A 22,178-nucleotide genomic window follows, 5' to 3' on the forward strand; every position below is an offset into this window, starting at 1 on the left:
TGATTCAGCATGATAACGCACAGCCCCATGCCACAAGGATCTGTAAACAATTCCTGGAAGCTGAAAATGTCCCAGTTCTTCCATAGCCTGCATAGTCACCAGACGTCACCCATTGAGCCGGTTTGGGGTGCTCTGGCGTACCACAGCGTGTTCCAGTTCCCACCAATATCCAGGAACTTCGCACYGCCATTGAAGAGTGGGACAAAATTCCACAGGCCACAATCAGCAGCCTGATTGAACAACTCTATGCGAAGGAGATGTCACGCTGCATGAGGCAGATGTGGATCAAGTTAAGTTTTAATGTCACATGCACAAGTACAGTAAAATGCAAAATTGCAAACCCAAGAACACAAATATCAATAACAATGTAATACCAGAAAAAAAGCACACGAGAAATAAGAATAAGAAATACACAGTAAAGTAAGCATACTATATACAGGAAATATTTATAAAGTCAGGTCCAATACCATATTTACATGTGCAGAGATACATGTGTAGGGGAAAGGTGACTAGGCAACAGGATATAAGAGTAGCAGCAGATTGTATGCGAGTGGTATTTTGGGATTATATTAGGACCACCATTAGCTGTTGCAAAAGKWGCAGCTACTCTTCCTGGGGTTCACACAAAACATGAAACATAATACAGAATGACAATACAGAACATCAATAGACAAGAACAGCTCAAGGACAGAACTACATACATTTATACTGACTACACACCTGCACAAAATGTGCACATTTTGTTTGAGTGAGCAAATGATTGTGTTTGTGTGCGTGTGTTAGAGGGACCTGTGAGTGTGCAAAGAAATAAAAGGTCAATAACGATAGAAGGTAAACTCAGTCCGTGTAGCTATTTATAAGTTGTGTTGCTTGGGGATAGAAGCTGTTCAAGAGCCCGTTGGTGTCACACTTGATGCAGCAGTACCTCTTCCCGTGCGGCAGCAGAGAAAATAGTCTATGGCTTGGGTGGGTGTCTTGGACGATTTTCCCGGGCCTTCTTTTCGCATGATATAGGTTCTGGATGGCAGGGAGCTCGGCCCAGTGATGTACTGGGCTATCTGCACAACCCTCTGTAGTGCCATGCGACGAGGGCGGTGCTATTGTCATACCAGTCAGTGATGCAGCCAGGCATACCAGACACTGAATGGTTCTGATCCACACCCCTTTTAATATATATATATATTTTTAAAAAGGTATCTGTGACCAACATATGCATATTTGTATTCCCAGTCATGTAAAAATCTATAGATTAGGGCCTGACGAATTTATTTCAATTGACTGATTTCCTTATATGAACTGTAACTCAGTCAAATCATCAAAATTATTGCATTTATATTTTTGTTCAGTGTATTAAAAGGTATCTTTACTTTTACACCACTGTACCCCAATGTCAGCAAGGAATTGTTAATTTAAAAAAAATGTAAAGCTGAAATGTCTTGAGCCAAAAAAAAAAAAACCCGGTTCAGTCTGCTTCAACCCCTAGGTCACGGCAAGCCTCGCATTCAGAAGTAAACATTCTTTAGTCACATAAGCTCCGTGGACTCACRGTGTGCAGGCAGTGTTTAACATGYTTGTTGAATGACCTCATCKCTGTACCCCAGTGGATTTAAAAAAGATTCAACCACAAAGACCAGGGTGGTTTTCCAATGACTTGCAAAAAAGGGAACATATTGATAAAAACATTTWAAAAAACAGACACTGAATAGCCGTTTGAGCATGGTGAAGTTATTAATTACACTTTGGATGGTGTATCGATACACCCAGTCAATATAAAGATACATGCGTCCTTCCTAACTCAGTTGTCGGAGAGGAAGGATAACGTTTACGGATTTCAACATGAGGCCAATGGTGACTTTAAAACAATTAATGGCTGTGATGAGAAAACTAAGGATGGATCAACATTGTAGTTCATCCACAACATTAACCTAAATGACAGAGTGAAAAGGAAAGGTGTTTTTCAGGAATAATAGCACTAAGTACAGGAAAAATCCTAATGCAAAACCCGGTTCAGTCTGCTTACACCAGACACTGGGAGATGAATTCACCTTTCAGTAGTACAATAACCTAAAACAAAAGGCCAAATCTACACTGGAATTGCTGACCATGAAGGCCGTGAATGTTCCCGATGGGCCGATATACAGTTTTGACTTAAATCTGCATGAAAATCTTGGGCAAGACATGAAAACAGTTGCCTAGTTATGATCAACAACCAATTTGACAGAGCTTGAAGAATTTTGAAAAATAATAGGAAAATATTGTATAATCCAGTTGTAGAAAGCTCTTAAACACATACCCAGAAAGACAGTTACAGTATAATTGCTGCCAAAGTGWTTCTAACATGTATTGACTCAGGGGTGTGAAAACGTATGTAAATGAGAACTGTATTTCATTTCCTAATAAATTAGCAAACACTGTTTTCACTTTGTCATTATGGGGTATTGTGTGTAGATGGGTGAGATTTTTCTCCCCTTCATTTTGATTTCAGACTAAAAACAAAATGTGGAATAAGTCAAGGGGTGTGAATACTTTCTGAAGGCATTGTACTTCTATTCACCTACAAGAAACCTGCCTGTCTGAGTAAAAGAGGGGAAAAAACAAAAAAACAAAAGCATGTGTTAAAATATGATTTAATTTACAAACTTAAAATAAATTGAATGACCCCCCCCAAAAAAAATAAAAAATAAAACATCTAACCCATTCTATTTACATGATATTAAAATAATAATAATAATAATAATAATAATAATAATAATTCGGGACACAAATGAAGTCAAGTGCTGTCCAAAAGAGCCAATGTGGCCCTGGGAGAAAGTGAGGATGTTGTGGCAGCACACACTCCGGATGTTGTGAGTGTGATTGGCACAACAGGCTCAATGTTGGGCACCTCAGTTCTCCAGGTAACTGAAGATACTTCTTTGGGGTCCTTTCGCTGCTGGTGTGTCCGTTTCCCGACACGGCCGCTTAGCAGCCGGGGCCAAAACCTCTATTTGTCCCCGCTTCTTCATCTGCAAAATAAAGACATTCAGAGTGAAATATGAGAAATGACTCCTGTTGCTAAAATAATAGACCAGAACCGGGCAGAGATACACCAAGCTTGTCAACAAACTCTCCACCACGTTAGCAGCAAATGTCCCATTACGATTACATTTCCTTTTAGGGACTCTTAATTTCTTACTAGAATGTAATTATTTTGTTCTCGGCATGGAGTCCCATTACAATTCTACACGCCCAGCTGTGTTTGTTGAGGTCTGTAGATCTACCATACGGCTCAGAAGTACTACAGCTATTTAAAGATCAATTAGGCCTCAGTTTAAAACAGAACTCCCCAACAGAGTCTTAACACGGTTAGCAGGATCTGTCACATTTTYCTGTAATTATCATTAAATGTCATTATGACTAATAAAAATTAGAGCCAATTGAAAAAAAAAAGACAATGTCCTGAGACAAATTGGAATTTCATGTTTCACGCTGCTTCCCTGATCGGTTCAGAGATGACATACATAGAAATGTACAAAACATTAGGAACACAATTCCTAATATTAAGTTTCACTCCCTTTTGCCCTGAGAACAGCCTCAATTCGTCAGGGCATGGACTTTACAAGGTGTTGAAAGTGTTCCARAGGGATGCTGGCCTATGTTGACTCCAYRGCTTCTCACAGTTGMGTCAAGTTGGCTGGATGTCCTTTGGATGGTGGACCATTCTTGGTATAGACAGAAAACTGCTGAGCAAGAAAAACCCAGSAGCGTTGCAGTTCTTGACACACTCACACCGGTGCACCTGGCATCTACTACCATACCCTGTTCAACGGCACTTAAATATTTTGTCTTGCCCATTCACCCTCTGAATGGCACACAGACACAATCKATTTTTTACTCGTCTCCTCCCCTTCATCTACACTGACTGAAGTASATTTAACAAATAAGGGATCATAGCCTTCACCTGGATTCACCTGGTCAGTCTCATGGACACTCACTGTATACAATCATATAGAAATACATATTCCATACAGATCTAGGTTGGATTATGTAACGTTGTACACATTCAGCTAAAAGTTGAGTTGAAGTACATGCAAACATTTTGGAAATGTATGGATAAGAGCAAGCGGTGAAACATTGACAGCTATGGCCTTTGTCGCCACCCTATGGTCTAATATCAGTACTACACTACAGGCTCCAACATGACAACTAGCAAAACTAGCACAGCAATGACTAAACTGGCACAAGTTCTACAGAAGAAACCATGTGTTCTTAAAAATGTGGAATGGATGGGAATGGATAGGGAGGCTTTCTAAAGATAAATTATAATTTGTTTACAACACTGACCAACAAGCACCCTCATCCTCCTATGCGTGTTGGGCCCACAGYATTACATATAAAACACCATTATGTTGTATCTCTATGGTTGGACCTGCCTGTTTTCTAGGGGCCTCCGCAGCAGAGGCTTCTTTCTCTGGCGACAGGCTTTGGAAGACGAACCCTCGGGTGTTGCGGGGGGCTAGAGGGTTCCCCTCAGAGATGCAGGCCAGCTTCTGCAGCACGGAGCGGGGCTGGCTGAGCAACGAGCCCCTCTTCACCTAAGGTCGGGGTCAAAGGTTGAATAGAGGTCAAACGGTCAGAGTCATCTAGTAAAGATTCTTAGGAGGAGCAGATTACACAACAGTGAAAATCACAAGTGTCACACTAGAGAGGGTGATTACTAGTATGAGGAAGGTAGTGACCATGGTGTGTTGAGAGGGTCTCTGGAAGGGGTTCTGAACTGGGGTTTCCTCCACCTGGGGTGCAAGAGGAAGCTCTGGAAAACAAGAGATGGAGAGATTGTGATGAAGAAATGTTAAAAAGAGGAGTACTTCAAAATGGAGAAATTTGCCATCATTCTCTCATTCCATATCAGCTCACCTTTCTTCTGTAGTTTCTTGGCAGTCAGTTTCTTGGCGAGCTTCATGAACTGGCTGTCCTCCTCTCCAATTTGGTCCCCCTCTTCCTCGTCCTCCTCTTTCTTGGCCTTAGCGTCGGACTAGAAGGAAAGAGGGGAGTTGGACACATATGATACACCACACAAACTACATAGAAGACAGACCAGGGGTCAGTACAAACCTTAGCAAACTGAAAAAGTTTTGCAACGAATATGACAGTTTATTGGACAAATTCAGCTAGGTTCCTCCTCGTTTGGTTCCTAGTGAATACGCCCGTTTCCCCTGACAGAATAGAATGACACACACCAAGTGTTCGATACACTCCCATATGCTATACATACCTGTTCTCGTAGCCACTGCTCCCTTTCCAGCCTCTCTTTCCTCCTCTGCAACTCTGCCTGGTCCAGCTCTTCCTCCTCCTCCTCTTCCTCCCCCCCCATGCCCTCCATGTCAAAGCCATCGTCTACGGAAGAAAAGCACCACACACACAATCTCAAAAAAAAGTACTTAACCTTTATTTTGACAGAGTCAATGTTGTTACCAAGGTCTCGTTTCCAGATGAGCCCCGTTTAAGTAAGGTACTGAGGAAGTTCATGCAGGAGGGCTTTATAAAATGTTTTTTAAAATAGCAGTGCAATGCATCGATCTACAAGACTTCAAAGAGATCCAGCCTACTTTCTCCTCTGCATTGCTTGCCGTTTTAGGCTAGATTTCTGTACAGCATTTTGTGACATCAACTGATGTAAAATTTGCTTTAAAAATACATTTGATTAATTTCTGACAGAATGCAGTTGAGAGTACTGAACCTATCGCTTGTAATAATGATGATGAACCGCATCCAACTGACTTTGTTGACAAAGTCTGCACTGGGCTATAACCCGACCGTTGATTAAAGCTTGTGGAATAGAAAAGTATTCTAATCAGTCTTAGAAGAACAGCTATTGGCACACACTCACTCACCGATGTTCTTCCAGCGGAAGCGGCGAGCTCGGCCCGGGCCGTCTGAGTGCAGGTCCCCGTCGGCGAGGTAACGCTCCTGGTACAGCCGCAGTCGCCGCTTGTCGTCGTCAAGGACCTGTTTCCTGTAGACGAGCGGATTCAAGCAAGCTTTAGGGTAAACATTTCACACAGATATCCTATGATTGGATTACTCCCCCCCCAAAATAAAATAAATGAAACCCCTTTACTACTAAACACTACCTATAAAAGGTAACGCACATTGTGCATTGCTTTTCTTAACCAAATAGCAGTAATAGTAGTGACTATAGAAGTTACTGATTGTTTTGTTGAGGTATTTAGAATGTTCTGTTAGCACTTACATGTGGATCTTGTTGACCTGGTCCTGCAGCTCTTCATCAGAAGGCAGTTCGTCCAGCAGCTCCTCTTCCTCATATTCATTCTCACCGTCATCCTCATCCTCACTGCCCACGTCACTACCCGAGAGCTCAGCCTCAGAGTCTACAAACTCTGCCATGCGCCTGGAGAGGGACACACACACACACAACCGACCATGAATCCAAAGTCGGCTTAAACTATCCTCCTGGAAATGACATTTTAAACTGATGGAGAGTGGACGGACAGTAGGCTAAAAGTATGCCTAAAGCTAATGGCTGGTTAGGGGATGCGGGCTGGCTGATAACAGTTCTCACGTGATATTGGACGGAGCAGTRATTCTGATATGACACCACGCTCGGAACTCTAATATTCTCATTGTAGGACGCCGAGGGATGCATTCTGGGATCAGTCAATCATTTCCATATTAGAAACATARGTCCCGACCCCAAACTCTTTTCCCTTGGGATCTACACGATTCACGTGGATGCCCCATTTTGAATTCAAAATGGTTAATAGTGACGAGCGTGCATCCCTGATAAGGTATGGACACCTACTCAAAGACCTAAAAACTATAGACAGACTAAGACAGTAGAGTACTGAAACTTTTTCAGTGGGCAGAATTTCTCGCAACACCCACCCCGAATCGAATAGTAAACTTGTTTTATTTTTTTTATCTGTGAATTTCGACTTTTACATCAACAAAAACACAATTACATTTCAATTTCTTACGAAAATGAAAAGAAACCAATACATTTAACCAATAAAATGTAATTTGTCAGTTTGTATATTGCCCCATCTGTAGTCTTAATTTCTGTTTAAAAAAATTAAGTGTTCTCTACTCTAAAAAATGGGGTGACCCCAATGCTATTCGTCGACCCCGACTGACTAAGGTATAGGTGAATGGACTAAGGTATAGGTGAATGTAGAGACAAAATGACAGATGGTGTATGCAGCTTGGCGTTTACTGCCTTCTCCGTTTAAAAGAGAATCAATGCCGTACCCTCATCACCAAAGCAAACAGTCCTAAATGACTGTTGTATGCAGCGTGGGCTTTAATGCCTTCTCTGGGCAATGCTGCCTTTGTTGACTGAGCTCACATCCTTTAATAGGCTCTATCATCAAAGAAACCCAACAGCTGTGTTGGTAAGTTCATGATTCAGGAACAGTTCTGCCTCTACTTACATTTTCTTCTTTCCTTGACGGGGTGCAAACACAGCCTCCCTCTCCTCCTCTTCTACCTCGTTCTCTCCATCCTCTCCTCCATCCCCCTCATCGTCCTCCTGGAAGGAAAGGAAGGAGGAGTTAGTTCACCTGTTCYGGCTATATGTCGTTGACGCAAGTGAATGCACACCTTCAAGTGTCTTACTTGCTCACTCTGGCTCTCCACGTCTGACAGAAGTCGAAACTCGCAATCCTCTTCGTCCTCCTCCACCCGCTTCTTACTACTGAAACACCACATAAATTGCATTTAGCCTTTCCTGGGATCAATATTTGAATCTACAGACTGAGAATATCATAGTGGTTAGTAGAAGTGTAAGATGGTACTCAGTTACTGAATTGAATAAACTGACACGCAGAGGGGAAATTATTTATCAGATGTTAGACTTGCGCTTTTTACCTGTCTTCAGCGGTTGAAGAGTGTGGGGTGGCGCTCGAGTTGGATCGCAAGGGGGAGACACCTATATGGAGAGAAAGATTAAGAAATGGAACCAAAACATCACACCTGTATACTACCCCCTTATGTACCCAATCACCCAGACACACACGCTTACCTTGAGTAGTAAACTTCCCAGAGCAGAGGCCGAGCAGCTGATCCATGTCATTGTCTCGGTCCATTTCCAACTCCATCTTCTCCTCCTCCCTCTTCCTCCCTTCCGCTCCTTCCTTCTCCCTTTCTGCCTGTGTGGTAGGGAACACTCCCGAACAGAGCCCCAGCAGCTCATCCTCTTGTGTTGCCCCTAGCCCTCCCTCTCGCTTCCTCTCCTTCGCTCCCCCCTTCTGTGTGGTAGGGAACACTCCCGAACATAGCCCTAACAATTCCTGCGAGGCCCCAAGCCCCCCCACGCTGCCCTCTCTGGCCGTCCCGAACCCCCCAGAGCACATTCCTAACAGCTCCCCCATGTTAGCGTCCATAGCGTTCTCATCCAGGCTGTCGAGTAGGAGCTGTCTCTTGTGGGAGCGCGGGGGGCCGGTGCGGGGCCCCACATTGAGGAAGCCGTCGGCATCCAGGAGCTGGGAGTCCTCCTCCACAGAGAAGCATCCCTGGGACGGGGCCCCCAGGGGTCCAGAAGACTCGCCGGGGGAGTGGGGAGTGTACAGGTCCTGGGAGTCCTCCACGGGCAGCGAGAGGGAGGGTTCGGAGAGTTTGCCTGAACTCTGTGGGATGGAGAGAGAGACGGATGAGARGCTGGGGATGAATCTCTGCAAAGGAGTCATCCTTTCTTCCTCTTCATCAAGGGTTCAACTCTAACTGGAGATAAGCATGTCTGTGCAACTTGAATTCAGAGACTTGCGGAAGTCTAAACCAAAAATCTATGTTTTGACACAGAAGTTTTAGCTTAATGTAGTAACTGAAATACAGACAATGACTGTTGGCCTATAACTCACAGGTAGCCTAATAATTGCATTTCTTGCTGTAAAATGATACACCACATGTTAATTTTGTCTCTGGGAATAGGAGTGGAAAAATCTGATTTATTTATTTCAGCATCTTGAGAATGCGTATGCACGTTAGGGACTGTGKAAACGTACAGTCTGTCAGCTGACAATAGGCTATTTCAACCACATAATATATGCATCGAAGACAAACTGAAATCTTAGATTCATGATGGATAGTTTTCACTTCCTATAAACTAATGATGTCAGTTGGACATTTTGCAGGGGGGGCAAATAAAACATCTGCTGTTTTAGAGTTAGGATATTGCATTTTTGCTCCGGTCCCTACACGTCCACTTTGAATACAGTGTTTGACATGACAACGAATGAAAATGCCAGGGAAGGGTTGTTGTGATTGGTTCCCACCCAGTGTTGATAAGTGATTCCAAAGGGATCCTATTATCTTTGGCTACATTGAATGTTCTCTTAGTAGCTAACATTCATGCGCCGTGTATTCCTCTATGATTTAAAAAGACAGTTGCACAAACATGCTGATTTAGGTCTACACCGTCACTGGTATTATCAAGCTGTATAGCTATTTATGTTTGCTCTGACTCAGCCAACTAACTAACAATTAGCATTAGCGGCTAACACGTTTTGCGCCCAACTTACTAAGAAAAGACAAACTAGCCATTTGCAGATGTAAGAAACAAACTAATAATGTAATTATAGAACGCTAGTGGATTTATATTAAGCAGCAAACTGAAAACAGCATCATTGTCATCAACATTGTTGTGACGTGCTGCATTGACCATGCAGACTGAACGCAAGTGTCTCGTGGTCAAAGACCAACAAATGAGCTCCTTGAGTGGCGGGGCAGGGCTAGGTCTGTGTGGAAAGCAGCATGGAGAGAGAGAGAGAGAGTGATGACTCAAGTAGCAAAGTAAACTATAAAAATTGACATTACACACAGCATATCACATTCAACAAACCAAACATTCAAATACCGTTATAGAAGGTAAAGTAAAAACCCAAACCAGTCCATGCGTCAATACCAGTATATCGTAAAATATGGTATACRGCCCAGCCCTACATTACAGTTGGGAGTTTTAATAGCCTTCGCCTTCAAATGGTGGCCCGGGCACCGTTTTAGATGCTGGAATCATTGTAGAGTGGATCAACCGTGCGCAGGTAGGCTACTTTTTGAAGTGGTTTGTTTGGCAGTAGATAGGTTTGATTCCAATTGGCGTTAGATTCTCATGCAAATATTCTACAATTTGTATAATATAAAGAAAATATGCTAACATTCTCACCAGCGGTGTTTCCACCAAAGGGACTTGTTGCAGATAAAAACCTGTGCGTCATGTAGCGCACACAATTTATTTTTTGCTTGAAGGTGCTATATGCAGAAATCGCTCTGCCATTTCCTGGTTGCTAAAATTCTAAATAGTTTGCCTAATTTCAATTTGTGTGACAAAACAAGCAAGTATAGTGTAGAGAATCATCGCTGTGAAATATCTTCTTAATAAATATCTTCTTAATAACCAAAAATATTGTATTTTCAGCTGGTGTACAAAAGTAAGATACAAAAACTAAACTAAACTTGAGAATGGGAAACGTAGGACAGATCTACCAGTTAGACTTGCTTTCAATGAGAATTACAGATCTGTCACTCAATTCTATGTGAATTTGATCAGGTCACCCCCCCAAAAAGTGACATATTGCAGCTTTAAGTTCTCATGTACCGAATAAAAATCTATAGTTCAAAGTGTTTCCAGCGCATTTTCAACTCGACTGATAGTTGTCAAAAAAACTGTTGCGTTAAATAGCTAGGTGTGTTAACTCTGGTCTTGGCACGTGTGCTCTAGCCAACCTCTCCCAGATACAGTGCGGGTAGGCTTGTCTACATGAGATTAGCCTATTATGGATAATGATTTTGATTTGTCAAAACAGCAGTCAAGCATCGATCATTTCACCAGAATAAGACCCTCGATATTTATTGGAAAGCAGCATCAAGCTCATAGTGCATCATCCCCACTCTGCCAAGTTCATCATAACATTAAATCTGTAGCTTAAACTGCATGGTTTCCTGAGTTGAAGTGGGAGGACCACACACACACACCATATCGTGTGACTCCCAAGTTTACGTCGATATGATGGTTATTATATCAATATTTGAGCATAAAGGCGTTGCTATCTCCATTTCTCGCATTTTACAGACACAAAAATTCCCAACATCTCAAACAAATTATCTGTTGGCATTTATACGTACCGAAACATCCTGTTTCATTCACAGCTGTTGTGATTTTTTTATACACAGGGTTCATACACATTTTTGACAAATGGAATTTAATTACTTTGTCATGCCTTTTAACCAAATTTTCATGACCAACGGTTGGCGGCATGACCACAACGATTGGCGCTTACTTTGTATACGTACATAAAAGTATACGTAATGTGGTATGGACACCGGGATGCTGCTTTCTGATCCCATGTACCAACTCCTGTCGTTGTACAAGGCACTTAACCCACCCAAAGTAGAATACCTGTTAGGCAAGAGTTTAAAACAGATGTGGTCAACCCTTAGTCTGGAGAGCTACTGGYTGTGCAGGCTTTTGATCAAGCCCTGCTCAAAACAGAGTTTATCAAGGTCCAGTTGAGCAGCCAATTTCTTACGTGGTTTGTTAGCGAGAGGGACTGGAATAAAAGCCTGCACAAACATTAGCTCTCCTGGAGGATGGTAGACCACCCTTGATGTATAACATGGCAACCAAACACGTTTAATGCCTTTTGAAATAATTTGCTCATTCAATATATCAAAGATCAAATGGCTCTGGTAAGCTAGAAATGTTTTTAATCTGCTGAAGCAAGCCCACACATATTTTTWTTTTCTTCAGGAAATGTACCTTTTCGAGTTTAGTCATATTTATCTTAGTTACCTCAGAAGTGTTTGCTTTGCAGGCTGACATCAAATATGTTTCCTAAAATAAACTGTTTGTGATTCACAAATTACTACACGACGAGTCACAACTAATACAATGGCGAAGTGAATCGCTAGTTTCGTTAAAAATTATTGTTTAAATGAGGAAAAAAGCAAATTGTTAGAAAAGAAGCTAATCAACTTTGTATGGCCTTAATCACAAGTGTTGGTGGAAGGTTTATGGGGACATGACTCAAACATTAATACATGCGAAAAATAGCTAAGCAGTTAACTAGAGGGTACAAGAGGTTCTTGAATTGGCTACCTAGTTATTAGTCTGTCCTCCATCATATTTTATAGGCTAGGCCTACCTGCTGCTGTAGCAACGTCCGACTGTCGCTCTCTCCTTGAGCAACGTCCCAATTGTCTTGCACATGCAGGTGACGGCCGCAAACAGACGCGCTTAAGTGTCATGCTGATCCTGGCTGATATGTAGATTTTTATTTGATTGACAAAATATTTAAACTGTGCCTAAATAATCTACATTAACAGAAATTAAATCTACAAAACTTTTGGGAGTTTCCCAAAACTTTTCCAGGCCTGGAAAACATCATTTCAAAATTCCATGACTTCTCCAGGATTTTCATGACCGTATGAACTCTATACGGTATGGTTTTATTCACAAAAACATGGTTCATCAGCACGCCTGGTTGTGTTCATGCCACATTAAAAGGTTAATACAATTCTACAGTGAAATGACACGACAATACTATTATGCTCATAAAAAAAATATATATATAATGCACTCGCACAGGAGGTCCCGCAACCCGTCAAAATCGCTCTGTCACCCCTACTTGAATTGTCACGTAACGCATGCATTACTGGGACACGCATACTGGGGTCTGTTTGGTTATGACTGGCTCTCTCCTGACACTTTTATACTGTCATACAGTGGTACGGAAAACACTGGGTCCTAGTCATACATGTCATCAACCCTTCTAAACTGTCAGTGTCTTACCTTGGAGGCAGATCCCAGGAAGCTGGGTCGGAAGAAGCAGCGTGAGGGGGAGCGGAAGGTGCTGGCTGACAGACCCCTGCCTCCTGTGGTGCTGCGGTTGACAGGTTGGTAGGACGGCAGCATGGAACCCTGCAGCTCAAAACTACTGTTATGACTGTTGTCCRTGGCCAGGGACAGAGAATCTTCCTCCTCTGTAGCAGGACGGACACATAGAATCTCAATTAAATTGAACTATGTCGTTGAAAAAAATTGTTGAACCTACACTGGAAAAAAAGACACCAGATTCCATCAAGGATGAGAGTATTTTCTGAAGTAGTATAGTTGTGACAATTCACTTGAAAGATGTTCAGTCTCTACTCACCCATCTTTGTGTAACTGTCTTGACCACCAGGCTCTGTCCTCTTCACACTATCTCTGTGAGAGACTAAAACGTCAACAACTTGGGACAGATAACACCGATACTAACTTATTGAGCACATACATTTACACCAGTGTACATTTTTTGCACTCTTTTTCTACATGTAGTCTAGTCAGTCATTTTGACGACAATATAAGTCTTATTCACATTTGTAATTGTAATAATGATTGTGTAGTTATTAGTCTAGTATTGTTTCATTAACCTACAGTAAACATAAAATCAGAATTACATGTGCGTAAACATACATAGCCTTGTCCTACTAAAATATTTTCCTGCATAACATCCTATTCTCTGCCAACAGCAGAAATATGACAAACATAAGAATATATCATAATTATCTGGCCATGTAATAATTATCAGGCGCAGAGAGTGAAAGAGCAGCACTCGGTTGCCTCATTGCCATTTTTATTAACGTTTAACAGCCACACATTGTTTCGCCGAGTGAAACAAAACCTTGAGTCCGAATCGAGTCACAAGTCTCTATGGCTGAAGTTCGAGTCCCAGTGCTCAAGTCGGAGTCACTGGGTCCACATTAACTAAAAATAAAGTTCTTTACCCAGTCAGTGTAGCYCCAAGAYGAATTTAATCAATAAATTYTTTGCTATCCCTTTTTCTTTCTGTGCCACCAAATGCTTGCATGAATACATACTAATAATAGCTAAACAGTTAACTAGAGGGTACAATATATATTTTGAACTTGCTACCGAGTTATTAGCCTGTTCTCTATCGTATTATAGGCTAGGCCTCAGACCCTCTCCTTGAACGACACACTCGTCTCACACACATGCAGGTGATGCGCACAGACAGACAGCCCCTAAAGCAGGGGTGTCAAACTCATTCCATGGASGGCCTAAGTGTCTCCAGGTTTTTCCTTTCAATTGAGTCCTAGACTACCAGGTGAGGGGAGTTCCACTTCATCAATCAAGTACAAGGGAGGAGCGAAAACCCGCAGACATTGAGCCCMCCGTAGAGTTAGACACCTGTGTGCTCAAGAGGCAGTCCGATCAGTGATGATACATTGATTTTTATTTTATTGATAAATTATTTTAAAAACTGTGCCTTAATAAATTACATTAACAGAAATGTAATTACATTTCCATGACTTTTCTAAAACGTTTTGGATTGTATCTTTTTCTATTTTTTCCCCCCCAGGCCTGGAAAATACCATTTTAAAATTCCAGGACAGTATGAACCCAGACACTCCTTGGAGAGAAAAGCATAGCTAGAATGTTGTTTTACTGTTAAACTCTACGCTGCAAATTGTAAATAATTTCGTAAAGCAGCTTGTGTTTCTTAACCAGGCAAAGGGTAGATAACTAGAAGAAAGTCGCCTGCACGATGTGTATAATCGGAGGTGGAGCCTGTCTGCCCATGCGCATCGTTTGCAGCCAACCAGCTGATGTAGGCTGTTTGTGCCAGGTGTGGCACGTCCTTCCCACTGCTGAACAGAACTGCGCATCTGTGCAGCTAATATTGTGTTCATCACTGAAAAGCTCTCAAACTCTAAAGACTCTTAWCCAGTCCATTTACTACGCAGATGTCAGAGATAATTTTATCTCGTTTTCGTGAAAATAAATGAAAAATCTAGTCAATTGCCACAGAAAAATAGGCGTTTGACGAATGTGTCACATTTTAGCTGACAAATTTAACACGGGCTTACACACATTTACATTATTTGAATCCACCAATCACGTTTGAGAAGGATTCCGATATCTGGTACCTTGCACAGCAAGGCTCCCCARGACCGCTGAAACAGAGCAGTACGTCGCTAGCTACTTTGCCTTTGTCTTATGCAGGCCTGCAATCTGAAGGCCGCGTACTGTCAGCCCATGTACATGGTTCAGACTCACTAATATCAGCAGCACACACATACCCGGTGCGCGAGCAGGAGCTGTTGGCAAACAGCATGAGGGTTCCGTCTGTGTTGAGCAGATCTGGTGGGGGAGAGGGACCCTTTAACCTTGACGGCGAGCYGCTCCTTACACTCCTCGTGGCCACACTGCCCTCATCTTCATCCTGATCCTCTTCCTCGCCACCCCCTAGTAGCTCATCTACACCCTATGGAGTGACAAAAAGAGGTTTTGACAAACTCTGAACCACACCTACTTCATGTTTCCTTTACAATTCATTGGACATGAATCCCCTCTCCTGGTCCATTAACCCTAGTTAAGCGAAACATTTAAAGGTTTTGGTCTTGAATGTTTCGGTTCCCATCTTCGAGCACCACCATGAAAAGTCTACGGAAAGCACACTGACTGTAGAATGTCAACGCAGACGATCCACTCTTACCTCTTCCCCCTCGGAATCCGTCATTTCCTCTTCCTCCTCTTCCTCGCCACAGTCCTCGTTGTCTAGGCGATAGAGGGCGGCCTTCCGTTCTCTATCCTCCTGTCTCTTTACGGCCATGGCTTGCTGCAGACGGGTCTTCAGGTTGGTCAGCTTCTCACCTGAGGACAGAGGGAACACAGGACTGGTTAGGAAAGACTCATGTAGCTAGAGGACAGAGAAGCGAAGACGGTTGGAAATATTTCAGGAACCTGGCTTACTATGAATCATATGGGATGCAGTGCAGTTACCTCTTTAGAGTGTGTGTGGAGGTTTAGATAGACTGTGTGTGTGTGAGATGGTGTGATGAACGGTACCATGTCCATACCAGGCGCGGTGTGTGCAGTCTCCTCCTCCCCTTCCTTGATGGTGGTGGTTACAAAGTCTTGGTGCAGCTCCTCGCCGCTGTCTTTACGGATGACGCTGAGCTGCACAGTGCGTTCCCCTCTGGGCCGGGCCACGGGCTGGACGTGACGTAGGTACCGCTCCTTCAGCGCCTCCACGCCTAAGGGGGAAACAAACAGTGTAACTTCAGATACATAACCAACTTGACTGGGTTACTTCTCACCTCAATTCATTCAAGCTCACCCATTTTGCAACAATACAGTGTGCTAGAGCAGTGGCTTGAGTTGTCCCACCAAAAACCTTTTGTCCAGCACATACAATTGACAACAGCATGCATCTAAACACAAGGCTTTAAACCCCAACCCACCATACGGGAAATATTGTGCTAGAGAGTTGACATTACAGAGGTGAATATTTTTGTTGTTGTGCTCTCACCTGGGTTAACCTGAGGGTGCTCCAGATCGAAGGACCCATCGTCAGCACACAGTTTGGAGACCGGCGGGGGCTCTACCCCCAACTGCCTCAGTCTGGCAAGCCTGTCCTTCTTGGYTTTGGGGACTGGTGGTGCTACGGGCTCCACACTGGCCGGAGCAGGTAGGGGCTGAGTTACATCCACATCCCCTGCTTTCGCCTCCATCTCCTGGGCTTGGGAGTCGGAGGCCTCTGCATGGTTCTGCTCTAGTGGTTCAGCCTCCATAAATTCTGGTGGTGTCATTTCAGCACTATCCAAACCAAAAATATTGGCCCCCTGCATAATGGCTGCCAGTTCAGGTAGTGGGGATTCATCGTCGTCGGAATACGGGGTTGGAGAGGTCTCACCTGCCCTGCTCTGGTTCGCCTTTTGTGTGGAGGTGGTGGCCGGTAGCTGGGGAAGAGCCTGGGTCGAGTGTGGGTCCAGGGAGTCTGGGGGCTGTTGGGGCTCCTTGGGTGGGTCGGGGGGAGGTGGTGCTGGGGTTGCCTCCTTTATCAAGTCCTGATACTTGGCAGACCTTTAAGGGGGGGAAAAAATAAAAAGGTTTATACCCTTAACTTCTTATGGCTGCAGGGGCAGTATTGAGTAGCTTGGATGAAAAGGTGCCCAGAGTAAACTGCCTGCTCAGTCCCAGTTGCTAATGTATGCATATTATTATTAGTATTGGATAGAAAACACTCTGAAGTTTCTAAAACTGTTTGAATGATGTCTGAGTATAACATAACTCATATGGCAGGCAAAAACCTGAGAAACTGACCATAATTCTATCCTCCTGATTCCTGCTTACAAGCAAAAACTAAAGCAGGAAGTACCAGTGACTCCCTCAATACAGAAGTGGTCAGACGACGCAGACGCTACTCTACAGGACTGTTTTGCTAGCACAGACTGGAGTATGTTCCCGGATTCATCCAATTGCATTGAGGAGTATATTACCTCCCCACAGTGAACGTACATACATTTCCCAACCAGAAACCATGGACAACAGCCAACATCCGAAACGAGCTAAAGGCTAGAGCTGCCGCTTTCAAGGAGCGAGACTCTAACCCGGAAGCTTATAAGAAATCCCGCTATGCCCTCTGACGAACCATCAAACAGGCAAAGCATCAATACTGGACTAAGATCGAATCCTACTCCACCGGCTGAGACGCTCGCTGGATGTGGCAGGGCTTAAACTATTACGGACTACAAAGGGAAACCCAGCCGCAAGCTGTCCAGTGACACGAGCCTACCAGATGACCTAAATGCCTTTTACGTGCGCTTTGAGGCAAGCAACACTGAAGCATGCATGAGAGCACCAGCTGTTCTGGATGACTGTGTGATCACGCTCTCCGTAGCCGATATGAGCAAGACCTTTAAACAGGTAAACATTCACAAAGCCGCAGGGCCAGACATTACCAGGACGTGTACTCAAAGGATGCGTAGACCAACTGGCAAGTGTCTTCACTGACATTTTCAACATGTCCCTGATTAAGTCTGTAATACCAACATATTTCAAGCAGACCATCAGTCCCTGTGCCCAAGATAGCGAAGGCAACCTGCCTAAATGACTACCACCAAGTAGCACTCACGTCAGTAGCTATGAAGTGCTTTGAAAGGCTGGTCGTGTCTCACATCAACACCATCATCCCAGAAACCCTATACCCACTCCAATTTGCATACCGCCCCAACAGATGATGGTGTTGATGCAATCTCAATCCACACTGCCATTTCCCACCTGGACAAAAGGAATACCTATGTGAGAATGCTGTTCATTGACAGCAGCTCAGCGTTCAACAACAGTGCCCACAAAGCTCATCACTAAGCTAAGGACCATGGGACTAAACACCTCCCTCTGCAACTGGATCCTGGACTTCCTGACGGGCAGCCCCCAGGTGGTAAGGGTAGGCAACACATCTGCTATGTTGATCCTGAACACTGGGGCGCCTCAGGGGTGCGTGCTTAATCCACGCCTGTACTCCCTGTTCACCCACAAACACGCGGCCAAGCACGACTCCAACACCATCATTAAGTTTGCTGACGACACAACAGTGGTTGGTCTGATCACCGACAAAGATGAGACAMCCGATAGGGAGGTCAGAGACCTGGCAGTGTGGTGCCAGGAAAACAACCTCGCTCTCTCAATGTGAGCAAGACAAAGGAGCTGATTGTGGACTATAGGAAAAGGAGGGTTTAGAGTATGCCAAGAGTTTGCAAAGCTGTCATCAAGGCAAAGGATGGCTACTTGGAAGAACTAAATATATTTTTTTGTTTAACATATTTTGCATTACTAAATGATTCCATATGTTATTTCATAGTTTTGATTTCTTCACTATTATTCTACAACGTAGAAAATAGCAAAAATAAAGAAAAACCCTGGAATTAGGCATTCAAACCTTTGACTGGTACTGTCTGTCTGTATGTATTAGAGGTCAACCGATTAATTGGAATGGCCGATTAATTAGAGCGGATTTCAAGTTTTCATAACAATCGGTAATCGGCATTCTTTGGACACCGATCAGGGCCGATTACATTGCACTCCACGAGGAGACTGCGTGGCAGGCTGACTATTAAGTTAAAATAAGTGTTCATTCAGTATTGTTGTAATTTGAATATATACATTTGAGTTATATATATATATATATATAAAAAAAGTGATTTACAATTTAATTTTTTTTTATTTAAACTGTCCGATTAATCGGTATCGGCTTTTTTTTGGTCCTCCAATAATCGGTATCGGCGTTGAAAAATCATTATCGGTAGACCTCTAGTATGTATGTATATATCTATAATTAATGTAATCGCAGATTGCCACTTTAAATGCGTCGGACAAAACCAGATGAGCATAGTTCAGAAATTGTAGCGYAAAACTGTTAGAAGTAAAAATAAATCCAGGATGAAAAATGTCTACTCACTTGAGTAGTGCCATAGCAGAACCTTCAGGRCGGGCTCTCCTCTTGAAGAACTGGTCGATGCTCTTGGGCTCAGGCATGTGATAGGGCAGCCCGCATGTGGATTCTGCAAAGGAATTAAGAACACGTTACAAGAGACACTGGGTCGGACAATAGAATCCACAAAGGACAAGTGTGTAGCAAGTCATGTAGAGACAAAGTATTGTGGAACACGGGCAATACACTACATACAGACAGACACACCATTGTAAAATGAACGTGAATACAAACTGACCACGGACAAGCCTCTGGGTCTCGCTGTGCAGCTGCTTCATGGCCTCTTTGCTGGCTCGAGCTGCCTTCCTTTCCTGGGGACGCTGTTTCGGTCCAGCCTCGTCATCTCCCTCCTCATCGTCAAATAAAGGCTCCTTAGGGAAAGTTACAGAGCATAGTTCTGACACACAGAATACAGTGCATCGTCTACCTGCATAGCACACAAACCACTGACTTAATATACAGAGAAAGCTAAGTAAGACTAGTCATAAACTCAAATGAACGCTCAAACCACTATTCTAGGGGATTTCTTTTGGGCATATGTTTGCTTTTTAGTGACCTCACACCTACAGATACTGAGATGACTTAAATGTTGCTCTTACTTTGTGCTTCTTGGCTTTCTGCTTTACTGCTGCTCTGATGGCATCCAGAGACTCTTCCTCTTCATCATCATCCAGACCAGCATCATACAGGTCATTGTTACCAAGGAGACAACCGCTGTCATTCAGAGTACGGGGCAAAGGGGTCTCCTACAAAACAGAGAATGATGGGGAAAACAAGTCTTTAATTTGTCTCAAAACTCTTCATTTTACACGGTCACTTATTCTTCTGTCCCTCAACCTCTCTTACCTCCTCAGGTCTCCCTCTCTTCTTCCCCCGCTCCAGAGCCTTGCTGTTCTTTTCTTGTTGTCGCTGGCTCTTCTCCCTTTCCTTCTTCGGTTTCACAGCCTTTCTTACTAACTCTTCCTCATCCTCTGGCGCGCTCTCATCACTGTCGATAGAGGCTATCCGGGATATTGTCTTGCTCTCTAATTTAGCCTTTTTGACCTCTTCCTCAGCAGTCTCCATCTCATCTCCACTGGACGCTGATAGGACCAGAGCCTCTGCCATCTCATGCACCTCCTCCTCGCAGTCACTGTCTCTCAAGGCCTTACGACAACGGGACCGCCTGTTTACTGTGATGTCATCATCCGAATCTGGGAAAAATATTACAAGCCATCTTAATGACTAATGCGGTATCGGTGGTATTCCGTTTGCGTCACAATGCAAACTATTTCCTATTAAAGTAAGTTAGTTTGCATTGGTGGTTGAATTGTCAAGTACTGCAGTTTGCATTGATAGTCTAAAGTCAAAGACGATTAATTGTTTCTCATCACAGAGCAAATGGCCCAGAGCTGTCTATTTACATTAACAGGGGGCTCTGATCAGTTTAGGTACTGATCAATCTTCTTTGTTGTGTCACTGTACCTTGCAGGTCGACAGTATTGCTAATCATCTCGGAAGCCATCTGCATCTCCTCCACTGGTGAGCCCATCCCACTGTCTGAATCACCAGCTACTGAGACCTCAGCAGGGAGCTCCACTGCCTGGATAGGGGGGGAAACAATGACAAATTCACCTCATGTTGATGTTGTTAGGGAACCCCGCCAGTCTTTTTCCTTCAAAACCATTGTCTGTCTTCTTCATGCCCATTGACAAGACATACGTTTGACTGATTTAGAACTTTGACAATTGAAATATGAAGGAAAAAAACACGATTGCAAATTTAGGTAAATGAACGTGCATATATGTGACGCCTGTCTGTTCAATGTTGGGTCGCTGAAATGGCTGTTGTGCTTGCGGCGCCTTCTCTCTCAGCTGCCACAAAGAGCATACGGTTACGTTTGCCAGTAGGACATTCCGTTGGTTAATGTTACACCTAGCCTAGGAAACTGTCTAGAAGAATCAACAGTTAACACCGGCCTGTTCATTACTCACACAGTCAGTGACAGTGTTACCCTGTGAAAATGTCTCAAACAAATCTTTCAAAACGTACACAAACTTAACTAGCCAAAGCCGGACGATGGTTGTTCGCCAGTTAGTTAACAGTAACGTTAGCTAGGTAATCCAACTCAATCAGCAACAATCCAGGTAGCTAGCTAACGTTAGCGAGCTAACTGTCATGGGTTATAGCGTACTCAATCCCCCAAATAAATTAACGTAGCTAACTAAACGTTTAACTAATTAAGCAATGTATTGGTATGCAGTTAGCGAAAGTAGTTAACTTAGCTGCTTGTCAATTAGAAAATATAAATTCTTACCTGTTGTTTATGGACCACCAGACTCATCTTGACTTTATCCGCCTTTTTAATGTGTATTCGCAGTGAAGCTTCATTAAAATCGGGAAACCAAAACTTCCGTACCGTTTTCAATTATTTCCAACCATAAGGCACGAATATCGGTGTAAAATGTTGTATGGCTAATGTTATTAAATGGTGTAATTGATCCGCAGCTAGCTAGCTACCTTTCTCTCCCTCCCGCTTGTTCTTGTTCTGAACTAATACTTTTTTTATTTTTCGCGCGCTGGCAACGAAAGTCTATCCTTACATCTGTCAGTCATTGTCGTTGTACTTTCTATTGGATGATACTCAAAATTGATGTCCACCATCGCCCAATCGTTGGATGGTGAGTATGGCAATGACAGAGGGAAAGCCTTTGATTGGTAAATCTATGTGCCACAATTGACCAGACATGTCCACCCACTCCACTACAAAATCAAGGAAAGCCAGTTTATGCGAATATTCTATAATCCGAATAAAGAAAATAATCGAATTTTCCCACCAGTGGTGTGTTTCCACCAAATTGTCTTGTTGCAGATAAAAGTTAGTAACTGATGATGTAGTGCACACAACATGTACTATTTCGCTTAAGTTTTCAT

The 22,178-nt window shown here is 43.3% G+C and overlaps 1 protein-coding gene across 3 annotated transcripts; it reads right to left on the bottom strand.

Annotated features, from left to right (window-relative positions):
• Nucleotides 1-841: 841 nt before the first annotated feature.
• On the bottom strand, nt 842-21,817 carry LOC111955237 (claspin-like). Of its 3 annotated transcripts, none has more exons than XM_070436068.1 (23): nt 21,562-21,817; nt 20,730-20,847; nt 20,112-20,458; nt 19,865-20,011; nt 19,504-19,633; nt 19,233-19,335; nt 16,305-16,858; nt 15,853-16,029; nt 15,489-15,646; nt 15,073-15,257; nt 13,143-13,195; nt 12,782-12,972; nt 8,021-8,624; nt 7,867-7,927; nt 7,615-7,693; nt 7,431-7,528; nt 6,233-6,391; nt 5,874-5,995; nt 5,255-5,376; nt 4,897-5,014; nt 4,719-4,792; nt 4,413-4,574; nt 842-3,005 (listed from the first exon to the last, which is right to left on the bottom strand). In XM_070436068.1, the coding sequence occupies exons 1-23, from the start codon at nt 21,586-21,588 to the stop codon at nt 2,886-2,888; spliced, it is 3,909 nt and encodes a 1,302-aa protein (XP_070292169.1). In that variant the 5' UTR covers nt 21,589-21,817; the 3' UTR covers nt 842-2,885. The 3 variants fall into 3 exon arrangements, with proteins under 3 accessions (XP_070292169.1, XP_023831164.1, XP_023831163.1); XM_023975396.3 differs by having other exon boundaries at nt 7,615-7,690; nt 19,504-19,636; XM_023975395.3 differs by having other exon boundaries at nt 19,504-19,636.
• Nucleotides 21,818-22,178: the final 361 nt, after the last annotated feature.

The sequence above is a fragment of the Salvelinus sp. IW2-2015 genome, linkage group LG30, assembly GCF_002910315.2.
Source record: "Salvelinus sp. IW2-2015 linkage group LG30, ASM291031v2, whole genome shotgun sequence".
NCBI lineage: Eukaryota > Metazoa > Chordata > Actinopteri > Salmoniformes > Salmonidae > Salvelinus > Salvelinus sp. IW2-2015.